Source organism: Mustela lutreola, chromosome 9 (assembly GCF_030435805.1).
Source record: "Mustela lutreola isolate mMusLut2 chromosome 9, mMusLut2.pri, whole genome shotgun sequence".
Taxonomy (NCBI): Eukaryota; Metazoa; Chordata; class Mammalia; order Carnivora; family Mustelidae; genus Mustela; species Mustela lutreola.
The window spans coordinates 15,082,724-15,101,618 of NC_081298.1; the positions used below are offsets into that span (position 1 = coordinate 15,082,724).

Sequence of the window (18,895 nt, forward strand, 5' to 3'; positions counted from 1 at the left end):
GGGAGTAAATATACATGTATTTGTAAATATATATAATCAAAATGTAACAACAAAAAAGGGAGGAAATAGTAGAAGGTTTAGGGATGGAAGCTAAGTGCAAATAAGTCTGTTTTGTAGATATACCGTTGGAACTGAATAGTTTATATAATTACAAACTGAAGTAATAAAAAGTAATATTTAAAAATAGAAAACAAAACAACAAATCTATCTGCCTATTGTGTCTGTAGCATAACGGTGTAGACAGAAATTATTGCAAGTGACTTTAAAATATAGTGATTTGACTGCACCTCAGCTGGGATATGGCCCAAGGACAAAGAGAACGGCAATACAAATGTTAAATTGTTTCCAGTGATTATTGTTGGTGGAACTGTTGGTATTGTGATTCTGGGGACAGCTTGTGTATTGTGGGACATAAAGCAGATGAACAGTTATGCTCTTGCTGCTGGGAAGTGAGATGTTTAGCATGAGGGAATGAGTTAGATGTAGGATCAGTGTGGTCGTAAGTGCAAGCCCTGTGGTATGGAACTTGTACTAGAAATAGCAAAAGAACTCATGAGTTTGTAATAAATGTACTTTCTGGTTTTATCCACTGAAAAGGCCTAGAAAAAAATGACCTAACTGCAATGAGCACACCTTGTACCCAGACTCTGGTCTCTAAATACCATTTCCCACTAAAAGGAAACATAAAGTTCCCTCAAAATGTGGCTGCTTCCAAGAACTTAAAAAGAGAAAAAAAGAAAAAAGAAAGAGGGTAGAATGGTGGTTGCTAGGGGCTGCGGGGGAGGGGAAAAGGAAAGATGTTGGTCAAAGGGTACAAAGCTTCCAATAATAAGATGAGTAAGTTCTGGTGATCTGATGTATGACATGGTGACTATAATTAACAATACTGTTTCACACACTTGAAAGCTGTTAAGGGAATAGATCATAAAGCTTATCAACACACACACAAACGAAGGTAATTACATGCAGGGATAAGAGTATTAACTAAACTGATTGTGGTAATCATTTCACAATATATACATATGTGTATCAAATCACCATGCTGTACATCTTCAATTTAACATATGTTCTCTGCTCATAATGTCTCAATAAAACTTAAAAACTGTGGCTATGAGCTTCATCATACTAGAAAGAAAGGAAGCCATGAGAAAAACTACGGGGGTACAGACATCGTTGAACTGGATTTTTTTTTTAAAGAACAAACTCCTGGGATCACATCAAGATGGAAGAATTTAAACATAAAAAAATAATAGCTTCAAGGATTGAAACACACCAAATATTTTAAATCCATTTTGTTATTTTTCCTATATAAATTATAGCTGAGATTACATAATTAATGATGCACTTCACTACAGAAATATTTCAGTTGGCAAATGGCAAAGGAATGATCAAATGTCACCACTTTGCAACCACAGATGAAATAATGCATCCAGGCAATGGCCCTCTGAGGCTGATACAAGAGAAAAACAGAGATGAGCATATATCCAGGTATATTCTGAACCTCCTGATGGAAGTACACGTGCCATCCAAGAACTATCCTTGCCAAAAGGAACTGAGTTTAATTTGAGCAACGTTCTAGATCAGCAGTTCTCTGAGAGTAGACTGCAGACCCCGGGAAGCCCTGCTCACCCTCTTAAGGAACTAAGAGATCCAACTATTTTCCTATGAATATTGAGATATTATTTGCCTTTTCTACTGTGTTGGCATTTGCACTGATGATACAAAGGCAACATGGAGTGAAACTGCCAGTCGCTCTGTAGGAATCAAGTGGGACCAAAGGGCCCTAGCAGCTATTATGTTCTTCAGGACCACAGGCTCCAGCTGAAAAACCAACCACCAACCAACCAAGCAAAAAACAATCCCCTGAAGAATGTCCTTGGTGAAGGAGTAAAAAGTATCAATTTTATTTAAGTTCAACCTTTGAGTATATGTATGTCTTTTTAATATTATCCGTGATAAAATGGGAAGTTTGCACTGGACTCTGATGGTCATCTTGAAGCAAAGTGCTAGTGCAAACAAGCCATGGTCTAAATTAGCCGCTTTCCCCATGGAACCATGTTTACTTGAAAGAATGACAAATCGGTTTTTCGGACTTGGGTGCCTGGAAGCCATTTTCTCAACAATGAGCAATGCGAGGACTGTTATCAGGAGAAACACCAGAGAGTGTTTGTTGCCAATGATAAAATTCAAACTTTTAGTCACTGAGGTTTTATCCTGTCAATGGAGGCTGGGAAATTTAAGGATGTGCACTAGTCTTTTAAAATGCTTTTCAAAGCAAATGGACAATAAATTCAAAAAGTATTTGGGGAGTCCTTTTGTTTCTATAAAATGGCAAATAAAGTTTGAAGTTCCCAGAAAATATCAAGATCCATTCATTTAAGCAGGAGTAAATAAAGCATCTTTGGTACCATACTGATCACGATAGTTTTCTTTCTTTTTTTTCTTTTTTAAGATTTTCATTCCTTTATTTGACAGAGAGAGATCACGAGGCAGAGAGGCAAGCAGAGAGAGGAGGAAGCAGGCTCCCTGCTGAGCAGACAGTCCCACTTGGGGCTCGATCCCAGAACCCTGAGATAATGACCTGAGCCGAAGGTTAAGCCTCTGTCACCTAGAGCCACCCAGGTGCCCCTGATCACGATTTTAAACCACAAATATAGTAATAGTAATTCCCACCTCCCACCAAATCTATAATTTCTAAAGTGTATAACCAAAAGCAAAAAGTACAGCTTCGTAAACAATGAGCGATCAACTATGTCCTGACAGCTTCGTAAAGCTTCTTTATAAAAACCCACAGAAATCTCTATTCCACAATCATATTTGGAGCTCTGATCTAGGAAAGAAGGGTTAAGATGAAGTCTCATGAAATCATAAGCTGTTGTCACCCTCCCAGGGAAACCTCAGGCCTAAATTCATCCCCCCCTCCCACAAAGAGCCATGTGAATGGCTTTAACTACCCGGGGAATCCAGACAATCAATCTCATTCAGGTTCTGTTACTTTTATCATATTAATTTTGAATTGACAGTTCAATGGTTTTATATTCTGATGGGCCCATTATCACACAACTTCAGAGAGGTATTAATGCTTAGCTCTTTGGGCTGCATTAGGAATCTATTTTTAATTTCTCTGATACACTCAGAAAAAATCTAAAAGAGTGCTAAATACTTCCCAAAAGAGGAGGGCACAGTGGGCATGATTTACTTCATTGAAGAGCTGGCCTTCAGTCCACACCTCTCTGCACACACACACCCCACCCTCTGGGCCTGAAATACACTCTCTGTGTACTTCCTGGTATCCCACATTCCTCAAGGCCTCCACACACACACTGCCCAGTCTAAGGCCCTCTCCCTCCTCTAGCTCAGGAATTCCTATTGTCTTTCAAAAACACACTTCAAATGAGACTTCCTGATGCTTTCCTTCCCTGGGGTTCCTGCTGGGGTTCTTGCTCCCTCTTCTGGGCTCCTACAGCAATTTTTATATGCACTTTATTAAGAGAATTGACCACAATAGCCTAGAGAAGGTGGTTAAGAGGATGGGCTTCAACAGACGAATAGATAAAGAAGATGTGGTCCATCTACACAGTGGAATATTACTCAGCCATCAGAAAGGATGATACCCAACTTTTACACCAACATGGACGGGACTGGAGGAGATGATGCTGAGTGAAATAAGTCAAGGAGAGAAAGTCAATTATCATATGGTTTCACTTATTTGTGGAACATAAGGAATAGCATGGGGGGACTTTAGGAGAAAGAAGGGAAAAATGAAGGCGGGAGGGAATCAGAGGGGGAGATGAACCACGAGACACCGTGGACTCTGAGAAATAAACTGAGGGTTTTAGCGGGGAGGGGGATGGGGGGCCGGGTGAGCCCGGTGATGGGTATTAAGGAGGGCACGCACTGCATGGAGCACTGGGTGTTATACGCAAACCATGAATCATGGAACACTACATCAAAAACTAATGATGTACTGTTCGGTGACTAACATAATTTTTAAAAAAAGGAGGACCCAATGGTGCCACTTCCTATCCGTGCAACTGTAATCCATTACCTTCTCCCTTTGAGCCCCAGTTTGCTTATCTGTAAAATGGCAACAATATTACCTGCCTTCTGGGATGGTTATAAGGACTGAGCTAATACATATAAAGGACTTAGTCCAATGCCTGCTATTGGTATCATAAATTCTCAATAAATGTAAACTATTATTAGCAAAATGTATCAAAGTTATTCGATTATCTGTCTTTTCTGCCACACTACCAACTCTCTCAGGGTAGTTACTATTTGTTGAATTAATTCAGAGACTAGGTCAGTGTTTAATCAAAAATAGTGTGCTAACTTTAAGCCAGGCAACTGCTGGGTGTTAGGAATACAAAGATGAGTTAATTCAAGTCCTGGCTGTCAAGGACCTTGCAATCTTGCCTGTTGACACAATGTATACATGAGGACTTCAATGAATGGACTGAGCTGCTGGGGGTCTGCTGCTATCAATTCTGTTTACAGAATGAGTCATAAGAAATCTGGAAATAACTTCACTTGAATAAACAGGAAACTTACTCTTAAAGCTAATATACCCCAAGAGCTAATAATCAATTATACTTGCAAAGTTATTAAGATTGAAAAGTACTAATCATCTAGCTCTGCAGAAGCTCTAACTCTATTTAGACGAAAACCAAGAAAATCTATGTAGAACTTTTAACACATCTCATTGCGCTTTTTAAAAATTTTTAAGCAAGTAATATATTCTCACTGTATCAAGTTAAAACTGAAGTTCTCCTCAAAGGTAATGACTCATCAAATAATTTCATATGCTGTGTTTTATCTCTGCAGTTGCATGTGTACATATATACAGAAATATGTAGTGTGTTTTGCGGTTATTAAAAAGTTTATAGAAATGATATCAGAGTTTGCATCACTTTGCATTTTATTGTTACTACACAGGTTCCAATATATACACGAGTGTGTTTCTCGACTGTTCTCTATACCACTAATCTGTGTTCTATTCTTGTGCCAATTATCTGTGTATTCAGTGTTGTGGTTTTGTACACTTTGACATCTGGTGGTGTATGTCCAACCTCATTGTTTTTGCTCAAAAACATCTTGGATACTTTATATTTCCATATAGGAAGTAACAATGGCACAATGTTTCGATATCTATGTATCTAGGTTTTCAAGCATAGAAGCATAGAGATGTCAAATCATAAATAATAATATTCTCTTACGGCTCAAACATTCCTCTATCTTTAGTAACACTCCCTCCCCTTTGCTCTTCAGTTTTTTGGGAACTTCTTTTCAACTTGATAGACTCTGCCAAAAAGTCAGGTCCCTTTATAAGAAGCAATGTTTAGTTTTACTCATCAACTTTGTTGTTTGTTTTCTAATTTACTGAATTGTGTTTATCTTTATCCTATTGTGTCTCATCTACAATCCTTCTTACATTCTAAAAAGAAAATACATTTAAGGCTATAACTCTTCCTCTGAGTACCACTGTTGCTACATCCCCTAAGTTTAATTTACAGAAATCTGAATTCTGTGGGGTACTTGTAATTCATTTCTAAATAGTTTACAATTTCTATTTTATCTTGTGAACAAATACTTGGAGATATACTCTTACACTTCCAAGTGGAACAAAGTGGTTTTAGCCACTTTATTATTAGTTTCTACTTCTCTTGTGTGACAGTCAGTGAATGTGGCCTGTGTGATTTCTGTATGAGACTTCTTTCTGAGCATTCTAAAACATAGTCAGATTTTGCAAATATTCCATATATGTTTTTAAAGTGTCATGGATACTTGAAAAATGTTTCTATTTTCTGTTTTATTGATCTTGTTAATTGTGGTAACTTTCTTTTTAAATCTAACTGGAATGTCCATTTTTGAGAGAACACTAAGCCTTCATCTATGACTGCCATTTTCTCTTTACTGCTTTTATTTCTTGCAGTTTGGGAGAAGTCCACATGCTTACAGAAGTTCACGACTTAGGTCTTCCAGTCAAGTACCCCTTCCAGCAATATAAAATGTATCTTTCCCCATGTAATAGTCCTTTGTTTTGGATTCAATTTTATTGGATATTAATATTGTTTCACCTACTTCCTTTTAGGGAGGATTTTTCCCAGTGCGCATTTCTCCCATCTTCTATTTTAAACTTTTCAGTGATAATTTATTTTAGTTATATCTCTTATAAACAAGATTTAGCTGGATTTTGACTGTAATTTTGGTATCAGGGTGATTTTTTAAAAAAGATTTTTATTTATTTGAGAGAGAGAGCGGGCACACACGAGGAGGGAGAAGGAGAAGCAGGTTCCTTGCTTGAAGCCTGATGTGGGGCTCCATGCCAGGACCCTAGGATCATAACCTGAGCTGAAAGCGGACGATCAACCGACTGAACCACCCAGGCACCCCTCAAGGGGATTTTAATTTGCTCACAGGTACTGTGAACACTGAAGTGTTTACATTAGGGCTGCTGTCCTCAGGGTCACTCTGCTCCAGCCACACCCACCACATCCTGCTTGGGGGCCTTTGTACTTGCTGCCCCTCCCTCTTCATTCAAGTCTTAACTGAATGTCTCCTCCTGCTGAAAGGCATACTATCTCATATTATCCCTTTACTGTGGCTCTTTTTTTCTTTATATAGCATTATTACCTGAGCACATAGACTACCTGACCTAAAGTCTTTCCCTCACCTCTGCCCATCCCCCCCCCCAAACCCCACACCCCATAAGCTCATGGGCAGGGCAGCCTCATCTCTCCCATTCAACACCCCCCCCACTAGCTATCCCCCCAACTCTTCCCCATCCTGGCACTCCACCACCTTAGATTGAAAGGTTACAGTGTATTTCTGGAGGATTCATGAGCCAAACTAGATTTAAGTTTACAGCCCTTTGTGGCTTTAAGAATGACAAAGTGGGAGGCTCTGAACTCTCCTAGATTCACTACGTGCCATCTGCTTAAAGACTATCAGATACCAACTTCAGTGAATATTGCATTTTCACGCATTTATACTTTTATCATAATACATATTAAACGTTAAAGGAAACCTTTGCTTTTCCAACATGGCAAATAAAGTAATTCAATTTCAAAAATGCAGAAGTACTCAATTTCAGATGAAAATATGAAGGTTTTTGTCAGTATTGAATTCTACCATTCCTGACGAAATTACTTCCTATTTTCCATTTTGGGCAAAAAGTTCATTTCAAAATAGCAATTGCCTTCACAGGAAGAAAATCTTTTTCATAATTAAAATCTGTTAAATATATTATATTTCATAACTAAATACTGTTAAATGCCTATTGGGAAATCAGAGAGTCTCTAAGAGATTCCTGGGGGAGATGTGTTGGCCAATCTTATATACAACCTTCTACAAGCTAGGTGAAATTATTTAGAATACTTTCTTCAGTCAACAGTTCGGCTCTTTCTTTGCCAAATGTCACTTACGAAAGGACATTTTCCTTATTTTATTTTTCTTTGATGCCTTCAACAGGAGTACAGAAGACACAAAGGGAGAATAAAACGGAAACTAAAAAACCATTCAATGCTATTACGTCCTTATCTCTGAGTTTCAATAGTTCCTACTAGGAAAGAAAGACAAAACTTATATAAAAATATGCTACACTCTAAAAACCACTTAGCCCAGAATTTAGCAAGGTAGAATCACATATAAGGTAGGTTAGAACACACAGATTACTCAGTGCTGACCTCAGAGACTCTGATGCAGTTGAGTCTGGGGTGGGCCTGAGAGTCTGCATTTCTAACAAGTTTCCAGGTGATGCTGACACTGCTGGTCTGGGGATGACACTTTAAGAAACGGTCTGCAGGGGCACCTGGGTGGCTCAGTGGGTTAAAGCCTCTGCCTTCAGCTCAGGTCATGATCCCAGGGTCCTGGGATCGAGCCCCACATCGGGCTCTCTGCTCAGCAGGGAGCCTGCTTCCCCGTCTCTCTCTGCCTGCCTCTCTGCCTACTTATGATCTCTGTCAAATAAATTTTTTAAAAATCTTTAAAAAAAAAAAAGAAAGAAAGAAACTGTCTGCAGCTGTTATTTCAAATGCTTGATTTCAGGTTAAGGTAAGTGCTATCTAGCAAGAATACCATGGCATTAAAATCCTTTTCAGGGGCTCCTGAGCGGCTCAGTTGGTTAAGCGCCTGCCTTTGGCTCAGGTCACAATCTCAGGGTCCTGGCATGGAGCGCCACATTGGGCCTTCTGCTCAGCAGGGAGTCTGTTTCTCCCTCTCCCTCTGACCCTCCCCCCACCCCGTCTGGGCATGCTCGAGCATGCTCTCTCTCTCTCTCTCCCCGTCTCAAATAAATAAATAAAATCTTAGAATAAAATAATTTTCACTTGATCTTTGGTATTTTTTGGAATAGCAGCTCAGGTACACCCCACCTAAACTTTCTTTCACTGCTTAGTTTGTGATTCTCTTAAAAGAGAAATTATAAATTAATTTTGTTGAAATTTTGACAGTAAAAACAGAATAAAATTTTATATGGGAGGATGGGGTTGGTTCAGGCCCAATGTGGATATAGACATAGCCAGAGGGTTTACAGCAAGAATCCCAGTGTCGAATGCCCCTAAATGCTGGACAGGCCAATTAATACAAATGAAGCAGGCCAGACATCGAGAAGAACCGGCCCTAAGGAGGGCAGCTCCTGCTCAGCAATAGACAACGCTCCTCCGACCATGCAGGTTTATTATGGGCAGGTCTTCCAAGTTTGCAAAATGAGCCAGAGTGCCAACATTTTATTTAAAAGCTCTCAATTTTTATATACAGGCAGCTACTGAGAGATTTGAGAGCACTGCACAGAGCACACAAGAAGGCCTGTGGGCTGGAGGCTGCTAGTTTGTAAGCGCTGGTGTACAGGGTACCCTCAGGACCTCCTCCCACACCAGCCAGGCGTCACCCAGGCTGGGCAATGTGCTCACCCACTCCTGGTGCTCAGGGCCACTCCCTCCAGCAGTCACCTCCTTCCAGAATGGGAAGTATGCTATGCTCTCGAAAGACCCACGAAAGCCCTCTGCACAAGCACCTTGCAAATAAGTTCTCTGCCAGTGATCCTAGTCAGGAAAACCACAGCAGAGAGAAGTGATTCTTCAAACACTGGGACTACGGATCTGAAAGCAATGATTAGAATGGCTGGACTTTCAGGATCTCTAACTACTATAATATTAAAAGAGAGAGAGAAAAAAAAAGGAAACTATAGCTAGGAATACAGATTTCAGGATTCTGAGGCTTTCTGTTACAATGATGGTACAATGGTATCTGCTTTCCAGAAGTTCTTTCATCTTTGCCTAGAGACTCACTAAACTGAGTAAGTCCTTACAAATATGCCGAAGACAACTATGTGGGCAACAGAGGACAGCAAAAATGATTCAAATTTCACGACTCGACTAATAACGGAATGAACAAAGAGGTGACAGTAACAGGTGATCCTGAACAAGTAAATGAAGGCATACGTGGTAAAGCAAATGAAGCTGGGCTCTGCCGTGGCTTTAGTGACCATCAGTGTCCTGGCCTCAGGTGACTTATTCCGGTCCTCAAACGCTCTCCATCGCTAGCAGTATCCGCTGTGGCATTCCTGCTGCTGGACGACACGCCATTATGTTATGGAAGGAAGACGTCATGCCCTTGAGGCCAGGGAGTAGGAGAATGGAAAGCCAGGCCTAGAAAGGCCTCCCAGAATCCGGTGATGATGCCCAATCTGAGTTCTTTTATAAACACCAACAGAACCATGACAGAACTTAAGAGTATAAAAGTTAAAAATCCCTAAAGAGAAGATTCTTTTCCAAAAATATTCAGAAAAGGAATGCAGACTCCTTAGCTTACTTTTCCCCCCATTTCTTATTGCCTCTACTCATTAAATCTCTGTGAACACCAACAAGTGGCTGTGGTTGAGGGAGAATGTTCCACTGCAGAGAAAGGAAAAACACATCCAGTTTTTCATAAGAAACTGTGGAACAACTTAATATTCATCCTCAGGCAAAATTCAGAGTAATCCTCTCAGAGACCCTAAAATTAGGAAAATGATTACCAGAACAGCCAAGACGCTACAAACCAGTATGAACTGCCCGCCGGTCGAACTCTTAAATAGAAAGTCACAATCCCAAATAAATGATGAAAGATGGTGTGTACACACTCGGTGAGCATTTCTTTGACCAATAACAATTCCAATCTTGACAAAAAGAAAAATGGCAAGTGAATAAAGGATTTTTAAAGCAAAGAAGATGCCACCAATCAGGAGCCCCAGAAGTGCTCAAGTGTCCATCAAAATGTCGTCTCAAACTCATGAGGCCCTCAGGCCAGGGCTGCTGCCAGCATGGCCAGGGGCCTGCACTGCACTAGAAGATGCTCTGACCCTTTCGGTGAGTGACAGAAGTGGGTGTGCGAGGCGGCAAATAACCCTCTCCAGCAGACAGCACCGTCCACTTCCAGCACTACTTACAAACTCGTAGTCTCCATCCTGTGGCACTTTCCAGTCAGAGGAGTTCCTCAGGGGAGCAGGTACACTCTGGCCGAAGCTGTTGATCTGATTTTCCTTTTCTTTTTGTTCGAAGTATTCAAGGAAAGATGGTCTGGCAGGCTGCATGGTCTCATCCCTTCCTGAAAACCAAGAAGAGTAGAAGGTGTAAAATGGTATCATTATTTCAGAGAAGTTTAATAAATATGTCTGTCTCCAGATGGGCTTTAGCCTCTGTGTTGGTGGCTTTTTGTTGGGTAACACGTCTATGAGAATCTAGTGAAAACCGCAGGGAAATGCACAAATGCTCACTCCAAATGCTTCTTGTGGAATTTCAGAGGATTTATGGGCCCCTAAAATGCAAATGCCCCCTTTTTCTGGGTGGAGAGATTTGGGTGATGTAACAACTCTGAGTAAGCTGCAAATAGTACTTTGTGGGTCTCCTCGAGCAAAAAAAAAGTTCCTATGATATTTAGACTGCAAACAGAGAAGCGAGCAAAGATATGGACTTATCATCTAGAGACACAACATTTTCCATAGCTAACAGAGTAGGGAAGGGGAATAATACAGTAGGGTGACTTCCCTTGGATATTCTCATATCCAATTGGACTAATATTTGCATAAAAAAGCAAATATAAGTAAATCATACTGCATCCACTCCAGAAAATATTATGTAACTTTTATTTTTTTTTTTAAAGATTTTATTTATTTATTTGACAGACAGAGATCACAAGTAGGCAGAGAGGCAGGCAGAGAGAGAGAGAGGGAAGCAGGCTCCCTGCTGAGCAGAGAGCCCGATGCGGGACTCGATCCCAGGACCCCGAGATCATGACCCGAGCCGAAGGCAGCGGCTTAACCCACTGAGCCACCCAGGCGCCCCTATTATGTAACTTTTAAAACCCTATTTACAAATGACTTACAATAAGGCTAGAAGTTGAAGATAGGATACAGTATTATATACAGAGTATAATCTCAACTCTGAAAAGTCATATACATAGGAGAAAAAAGAGTGGAGGAAAATGTACCAAAATGTTAACAGGATTTGTCTCTCACAGTGGACCTTGTAAGCTGGGGTGGTCAGGGAAGACTGGTAAAGGGTGTTTAGGTTGGGCTCCAAACCTCCCTGAGGAAAGGATCAGCAGTTATTAGCAGCAGCTGGAAAACGGAGCAGAATACAGCAGTTACTGGTTAGTAACTGGTGGCAAAAAGAATAATTTTACCTGGCACGCCTTAACAGCCTAGCTAGCTGAATGTACCCACTTCACAGAAGTTCTGCTTCTGATTAGTATTCTAATATTAGAAAGTACGGAAGTTTTTTCCAGGGCTTTCCATGAACATGTAGGTTTATACTGCCCTCTTCCCCAGTAACCAGGAAAAAAGACCAAAAAGGTGCAGAGCTCTAAGAAGTGGATGGGGAGGGGCCTAGAAGATAAAAGCCAGCATGTGCTTCTCTCCAGACATCCTTGTTCCGTGCACTCTTATCTCCCGACGTCTGCCCTGTCCAGCTTCAAGCCGGCATCCTGACTGCCTCTCAGACATTTGTCATCTCACTTTGACCGCTGCCAAGTTCAAGAGCAGCCAATCTCAGACTTGCCCACTTCCAAATGCTGCAAGAAGCCTACTTTACTTCACTGTTGCCTCCTCACTTATTAGTGATGAAACACTGTTTACTAAGACCAGTCAATGAATACGACTGAATGTGTGTTGTTTTGTTTGTTCTAGGTCCAATAATATTAAGTGCTTTTCAGGCTCTTTAATTTTTTATTTTTTTAAAGATTTTACTTATTTATTTGACAGATCACAAGTAGGCAGAGAGGCAGGCAGAGAGAGAGGAGGAAGCAGGCTCCCTGCTGAGCAGAGAGTCCAATGTGGGGCTCAATCCCAGGACCCTGGAATCATGACCTGAGCTGAAGGCAGAGGCTTTAACCCACTGAGTCACACAGGTGCTCATGCTCATTTGTTTTTAAGTTAAATTTAAGGTATTATTTCATAATCTAATTCTGAAGGAACCACACCAAAATAAAACTTGTCCAAGTGAAGGTGTTTTGGATTTATTGTCCAGTCCTTTTGTTCAATCCGCTCCTCTGGGCCCAGCACCAACCCTGCAGCAAGCCAACACACAGGTCTTCACATACAGCGAGAGAACCTAGGGAGCCTCCTGCATGCACACAACGGCAGTGGTGCGCCAACTTCCCCCTGCAGACAGCAAACAATGCTCTCTTGGATGGAATCTCCCGCTAGACAGGCCAACCGGCCAAACGGAACAGAAAGTCCTGAAACAAAACAGAGAGCCCAAACGGCTTTTCAAAGAGCTAGTTAGTTAGAAAAAGACTGAATTGGGTCCACACCTCGCACCCTAAATCAGGAAAACTCCACATGGGTAAAGGCTCTGATTTTAAGAACAGGAACCATAAACACTGCAAGAAAACTTGTGTGGATGCACTTGAAACTGGGTGTGGTTTCTGACGATGACAGAAATCCAGATGCAATGAAAAATGGATAAATAAAAACATTTTGTGTGAAGAAAACACCATACATTTTTAAAAATGAGTAAGCACACACACAAGCCAAGACAAAAGACAAATGGCGAACTGGATGAAAATATTTGCAACAAGTACCATTTTTTTTTTTTAAAGAATCTTCTTTAAAAAAATTTGAGAGTTCTTGGTATTAGGCAGATAAGTTCCCACACACACACACACACACTTCCTAAAAATCTACCAAAAGAAGACCAAACAAGGTAGAAAAGTGGGCTTTTGAACAAAGTTGACTTTTGAACAAAGCAGGGGTTAGGGCACCGACCCCTACGCAGTTGAAAATCATGTATACCTTCTGACTCCCCCAAAACTTAACTACTAATAGCCTACTGTTGACTGAAGCCTTACTGATAACATCAATAGTCGATGAACTTACATTTTGTGTGTCTTAAGTGTTACATACTGTATTTTTACAATAAAGGAAGCTAAAGAAAAAGTTATTAAGAAAATCATAGGAAGGAAAAGGAAGGAAAGGAAGGAAAAGAAAATACACTTACAGTACTATATTGTATTTATAAAAAAAAAAAAAACTGCATAAGTGGACCCACAGAGTTCAAACTCTGTTTCTGTTCAAACTCTTGTTGTTCAACTGTTTATATACAAAGTAATCCAATTAGTCCTTACACATGAAACAAAATGCTTAGGGTCACACACAGTAAGAGAAACTCAAATCAAAACTATTTAGAGATGAGATTTCTTACACTTCAAAAGGACATTGAAAAGCCTGACAATAGCTGACCTGCTGGGAAGGCTTGTGGGGACACAGGAACACTCATCCACTGCAGAACTGGCATGCAAAATAGTACAGGCTCTACAAAGGGGATCTGGCAATAGCTGAACATCAAAGTATGAAACACGGGAACGAACAAAGAATCTGGGTATACTGTATTTGAGCTGCACGTATGAACACGAGTTCATAAAAAAAAAATTCCAAGCATCTTTCATTAAGAAGCCTTAAAACAATAACACCCCATTATCAATGAGCACACCTGGTGCTCAGATCTTGGTTTGCAAATGCCATCTCCCACTCAAAGGAACTCAGGCTTCTTACGGAAAACAGCTGACTCCTGGTCTAGGGCAGGAAGAGTATCAAGTGGGCCTGGAACATCTTTTGTGCCATAAAAAGCAAACAGTTACTCAAAAACTAACGGGTACATACCAACAGGAAACAGGAGCCACCTTGAGGGGCTCCCACTGGTAAGTTCTGGGACACTTTCAGCACCAGAAAGAGCTCACTGACAAGGAATCTAAGAGCTCAGAGTAATAATCGAACAGTGAAGAGGTTTGGGAGAGAAAGGTGTTGTCAAGAGATTATACCACTTGACAACTGTATTATCAGAATAAAATATCCTCTTTTTAAAGAAATACACACAGATTATCTCCTTTCTTAGAAAATACAGACTGTTCGAGAGTAAGCTGTATATACCACACACTAACCCCTCATTACTTCTGTCATTTCATATCTGTTTACCCCTTCATCTTTATATATGCAAAACAATGACTGAATTGAGTTCATCAATAAAAATGGCAACTCTGGATATAAATAACAGGTAATTTAAAATATGTTCTCCTGTGGAATTGTTACAAAACCCACAAAGGCATTATTTTCTTAAAGCAGCATATCCAATAGTAAAAACTATATAACTGTTACTCTATATTTCTATGATTCTTCATTTGCTCCTTTCAGTTGCAATACAGGTGGATCTTAGAAATTCAGGTCTCTAAATCAGGGATGAAACATTAAAGATAACCTTTCTGTGGTCTAATTCTAAACCGTATCATAAAAATCAAAGGAATGTTTGTTAAGTCAGAGTATAATCACTTGTCTAATTTCTATCACTGCTTAAATGAGAAAACAAAATACTTGCTTTCTTTGTATTTCAGTTTTTTCTCTTATTTGATGAAGACAGCCCTTCCCGGGTCAGTTGAAACTTTCTAGTATTTTTGACGGCAAATCACCAACTATTATTTGTCACTTTCAACAACTAAAGGGTCAGAAATAAAAACTATCTAAAACATCTTTGCTTTCACCTTTTGATACTGATAACCAGGGACTTGATTATACCCAATATTTACTAGAGACCAAAGTTCTAAAAACTAGACAAGATTTTGCAATAACAGAGTTCTGATCTAATCGCACATTCAGACATGTGCTGGAAGTAAAATTCACATGTAAATTCACAAAATGTAATTATAGTCAAATAATTAAGCTCACATGTATCAGATTACAAAAAAGCTAAAGTTGATTTTGGAGACAGCACTAAAAAATCCCTATCCTGGGGTTCAAAGATCTAGATTTTGGTCTCACTGTAAGATCTGGGAAAACCACAGGTTCCAAGTTACAAAAAGAGGTCACTGGACCATTACTTCTTATGTCCCTTTGCAGCTCTGAAAATGTCATTATTCTAGGAGTTGGCAAGTAGCTCATGAAAATATATTTATTCTCAGTTACCAATAACCACTGAAAAACAGTTCTTATCTCCAGAGAGATCATGACACTTGATAACCTCTATCTAAAATGTGCCCAGGAGCACCTGGGTGGCTCAGTCACGTAAGCATCTGAATTGAGTTTCAGCTCAGGTCATGATCTTAGGGTCCTGGGTTCAAGTCCCATATCAAGCCCCACGCTAGGCTTCCATGCTCAGCACAGAGTCTGCCTGTCCCTCTTTCTCTGCTCCTCCTCTCGCTCACACATTCTCTCTCTCTCTCAGGTAAGTAAATAAAACCATTAATAAATAAAATATGCCACAACTGAGATGTGTATGGGCATAAACCAAAGACATGACCAAACCAAAAAGTTAGGACTTAAAATACTTGTGACAAGACTGTCTCTGATTCTGAGTTTCATTGTTGTTGTTAATGGCTTATTCTGGAGGGAGGGAAGGAGCAGGGAAGCCTTTCTTAAAACAGATGGAAGAAGTAACCACATTTTTCTTGGCCCAAATTGTAATAAAGATATCACCTAGAGATGCTGGTCATAAAAATGTTTTCTATCACTAAAGCCGAAGACATGAATGAATCAACCAGTAAGGGAAGCCAACTCAACTGGCAAGAATCAGCATGCATTCTAAAAAAAAAAAAAGGTATATTTGTGATTCCTGTATCTAGTCATTCCAGAAATTAACTGCCTGCACCACAATATTCTTTACGTGTTAGAGTGCTTCTCGGATTAAGTTTATATGGAGCAGTCAGAGCTCCTGCTGTGACCAACATCTTCTCGCTAACACTGTAATTGAGTTATAGCACCTGTTCTCACTCTTGAGTTTATAGACTGAAAAGAATTTTCAATAACAATATCTGCATTACTGTAATAATGAATATCTTAAGATAGGATGTTTGCAAAAAATGACCATGATCGTTTCTGCCCAGTATCCTCACCTGTTGCTCTCCCACATGGACTGTGGGTCTGGCCATGTGACACACTTTGGCCATTGAAACAGCAAAAACCTTGTAAGCAGGGACTTGAGAAGTGCTTCCCCATCCTACTACCACATAAAAAAAAGTGAGTGAGCCTGCTGGATGGCAAAATACCATGTGGCGTGAGGCCTCAGTCGACAGACTATCTTAGGTCTTCATGTGTCAGCCAGCCCCGGCCGCCATCACAGCAGCTGGCACTAAGCCCGGGAAGGCAGCTGCGTTCCTCACTAGAGCACCAGTGCTGCAAAGAAAGACCACTAGGTTTGAAATGGTTTGTTACACAGTAAAAACTAACTGAGATGCTGTCTCTCTCTCTCTGTCCCTCACACATACATATACACATACACACGGCTCTGTATCTACAAAAGGAGTTCTAGCCTTTGAGAACGCGAGTTCAAAGTCAACTAAGGTTTACTGAATACTTTCTAAGTTCCATGCTTTTGATGAGGTACTTTTGCGTGATATTGCCATCCAAACTTCATGAACACCATGTAAATGAAGGAGGGAGGGAGGAGGACCTGCCCTTACTAGGCACACAAGTATTAGACAATGTACCATTTCACTTAGTCCTCAAATCTTTAGAGGTATGTATTATTACTTCCACCTTACAGATGAGCAATCTGCCTACGATTATGCAGCTAGTTACCAACAAGGATAGGACGTGAACCCTGATCATCAGATTTTAAGACTTGGGAGCTGCATCTCATACTGCAAATTCTCCAAAATCAAAATGAAAACTCTCCTGACATGTCAGAACTGCCACTAAATTGAGTGTAGAAAGAGTGGGGGGACGGAATTTTCCCAGGAACCTTATCTTTGAACTTTTCTTTTAGCGCTGCTGAGCTAGATGATCAAGTGTGCTGGACAACAGCCTGTCCGTACTGAAAAGCCTAAGAGAATCAGTCCAAGCTGATTAAAGGCAACACTGTCCCTGGGGCTTCGACTGGCTGGTGGGCTTTTTGTTTCAAAGTGAGCTGGGGTGTTTTTTCAGATGTATCCCGGGAAAAGAAGACGTTCAGCTGAAAGATAATGCCAGAAACCTGAAGCCCAGGGGAGAATGGACTGAGCAGAAAAGTCAAACTTCCCAAACAGCCATCTCTTGCTCTGATTCTTTTATCTAACGCAGGAAATGCATGAATTCCTGTACTATGAATGACCCATTTTTCTTTGCAAGCAGCATTAGGCAAGCTCAATGGACAATCTGTGTAAGCTCACAGATCGGGGGTGAAGTCATAAGCAAATGTATTCCATATTCACTTTTCTCTGAAAAATGCTATATAAAAACAGAAGGACCCAACCACCCAATGTCCATCAGCTGAAGAATAGATAAATAAAATGCGGTACAGACACACAATGGAGTATTATTCCACGATGAAAAGGAATGAAGTACTCACACACAGTCACATGGGCTACAACACGGATGAACCCTAAAAGTATTATGCTAAGTGTAAAGAGCCAGTCACAAAACACCGTATATTCTATGTTCAGAATAGGCAAATCTGTAGAGACAAAAAGCAGGTTAGGACAGAAAGCAGGAGATGGCAAGTCACTGCTAATGCATATGGAGTTTCTTCTGGTAGTGACCAGAATTCTCTAAAGTTAGAGTGTCAGCAAAATAGGGTATTATCCATACAATGGAATTATTCAGTCACTACATGGACAAACCTTGAAAACATGAAGTGGAAGAAGCCAAACACCAAGGCCACATTCTGTATGATTCGAAAACACGCAAATCCACAGAGACAGAAAGCAGATGAATGGTCGCCTGGAGAGAGGGACATGGGGGTAACAAGAAGTGACTGCTACCAGGACTGTGGGTTTCTTGGGAGTGTGAAGAAAATGTCTGGAATTTGACAGTGGCTATGGCTACACAACCTTGCTAATATACTAAAACTCCTCAGAACTGTATTACTTTAAAATGGTGAATTTTATGACAGGTGAATTACAGCTCACCTTTTTGTGAATTACATCTCAATTAAAAATACATTTATAAAAACCAGATTGCGGTGATGGTTCCACAACTCTGTAAACATACTAAAATGCACTGAATTGTATACTTTTAAAAAAAAATTTTTTTTATAAACATATAATGTATTATTAGCCCCAGGGGTGAACTGTATACTTTAAATGGGTCAATTTTACATGGTATGTGAGTTATAGATCAGTAATTCAATTTTTTTAAAAAAGAGGAAGGACCCCTTTCCTCTACAATCCACTTTGGTTTCTGGATTCACATATGCTATGGCACAATGCCAGGGTAGTCATAACTGGGAAAGAGCTTCACCAAAGACTGAAGCCCGTCTTTTCCTTTGGAGTGACCATCTGCTGGATGTTCAACTTCATGCCCTTTCATGTTTACACTCATTTTTATAAGACTGTCACTAAGTAAACCATAATGGTCACTACTCTGTCCTTAATGGCCACAATAATAACCCTTTTCTACCTTAGTTTTGTTTGAAGTTAGAACAGTAGGCAAAGCCTGCATTCTCTTCTGTTTCAC

General features: G+C 40.2%; 1 protein-coding gene across 3 annotated transcripts in view; it reads right to left on the reverse strand.

Moving 5' to 3' along the window:
• STK4 (serine/threonine kinase 4) overlaps nt 1-18,895 on the reverse strand; it is a 92,924-nt gene that overhangs the window by 31,603 nt on the left and 42,426 nt on the right. For all 3 annotated transcript variants that reach the window (XM_059133060.1, XM_059133062.1, XM_059133061.1), the window contains one exon: nt 10,427-10,584. In XM_059133060.1, coding sequence (XP_058989043.1) covers nt 10,427-10,584 — 158 coding nt within the window. The remainder of the gene's footprint in view (nt 1-10,426; nt 10,585-18,895) is intronic.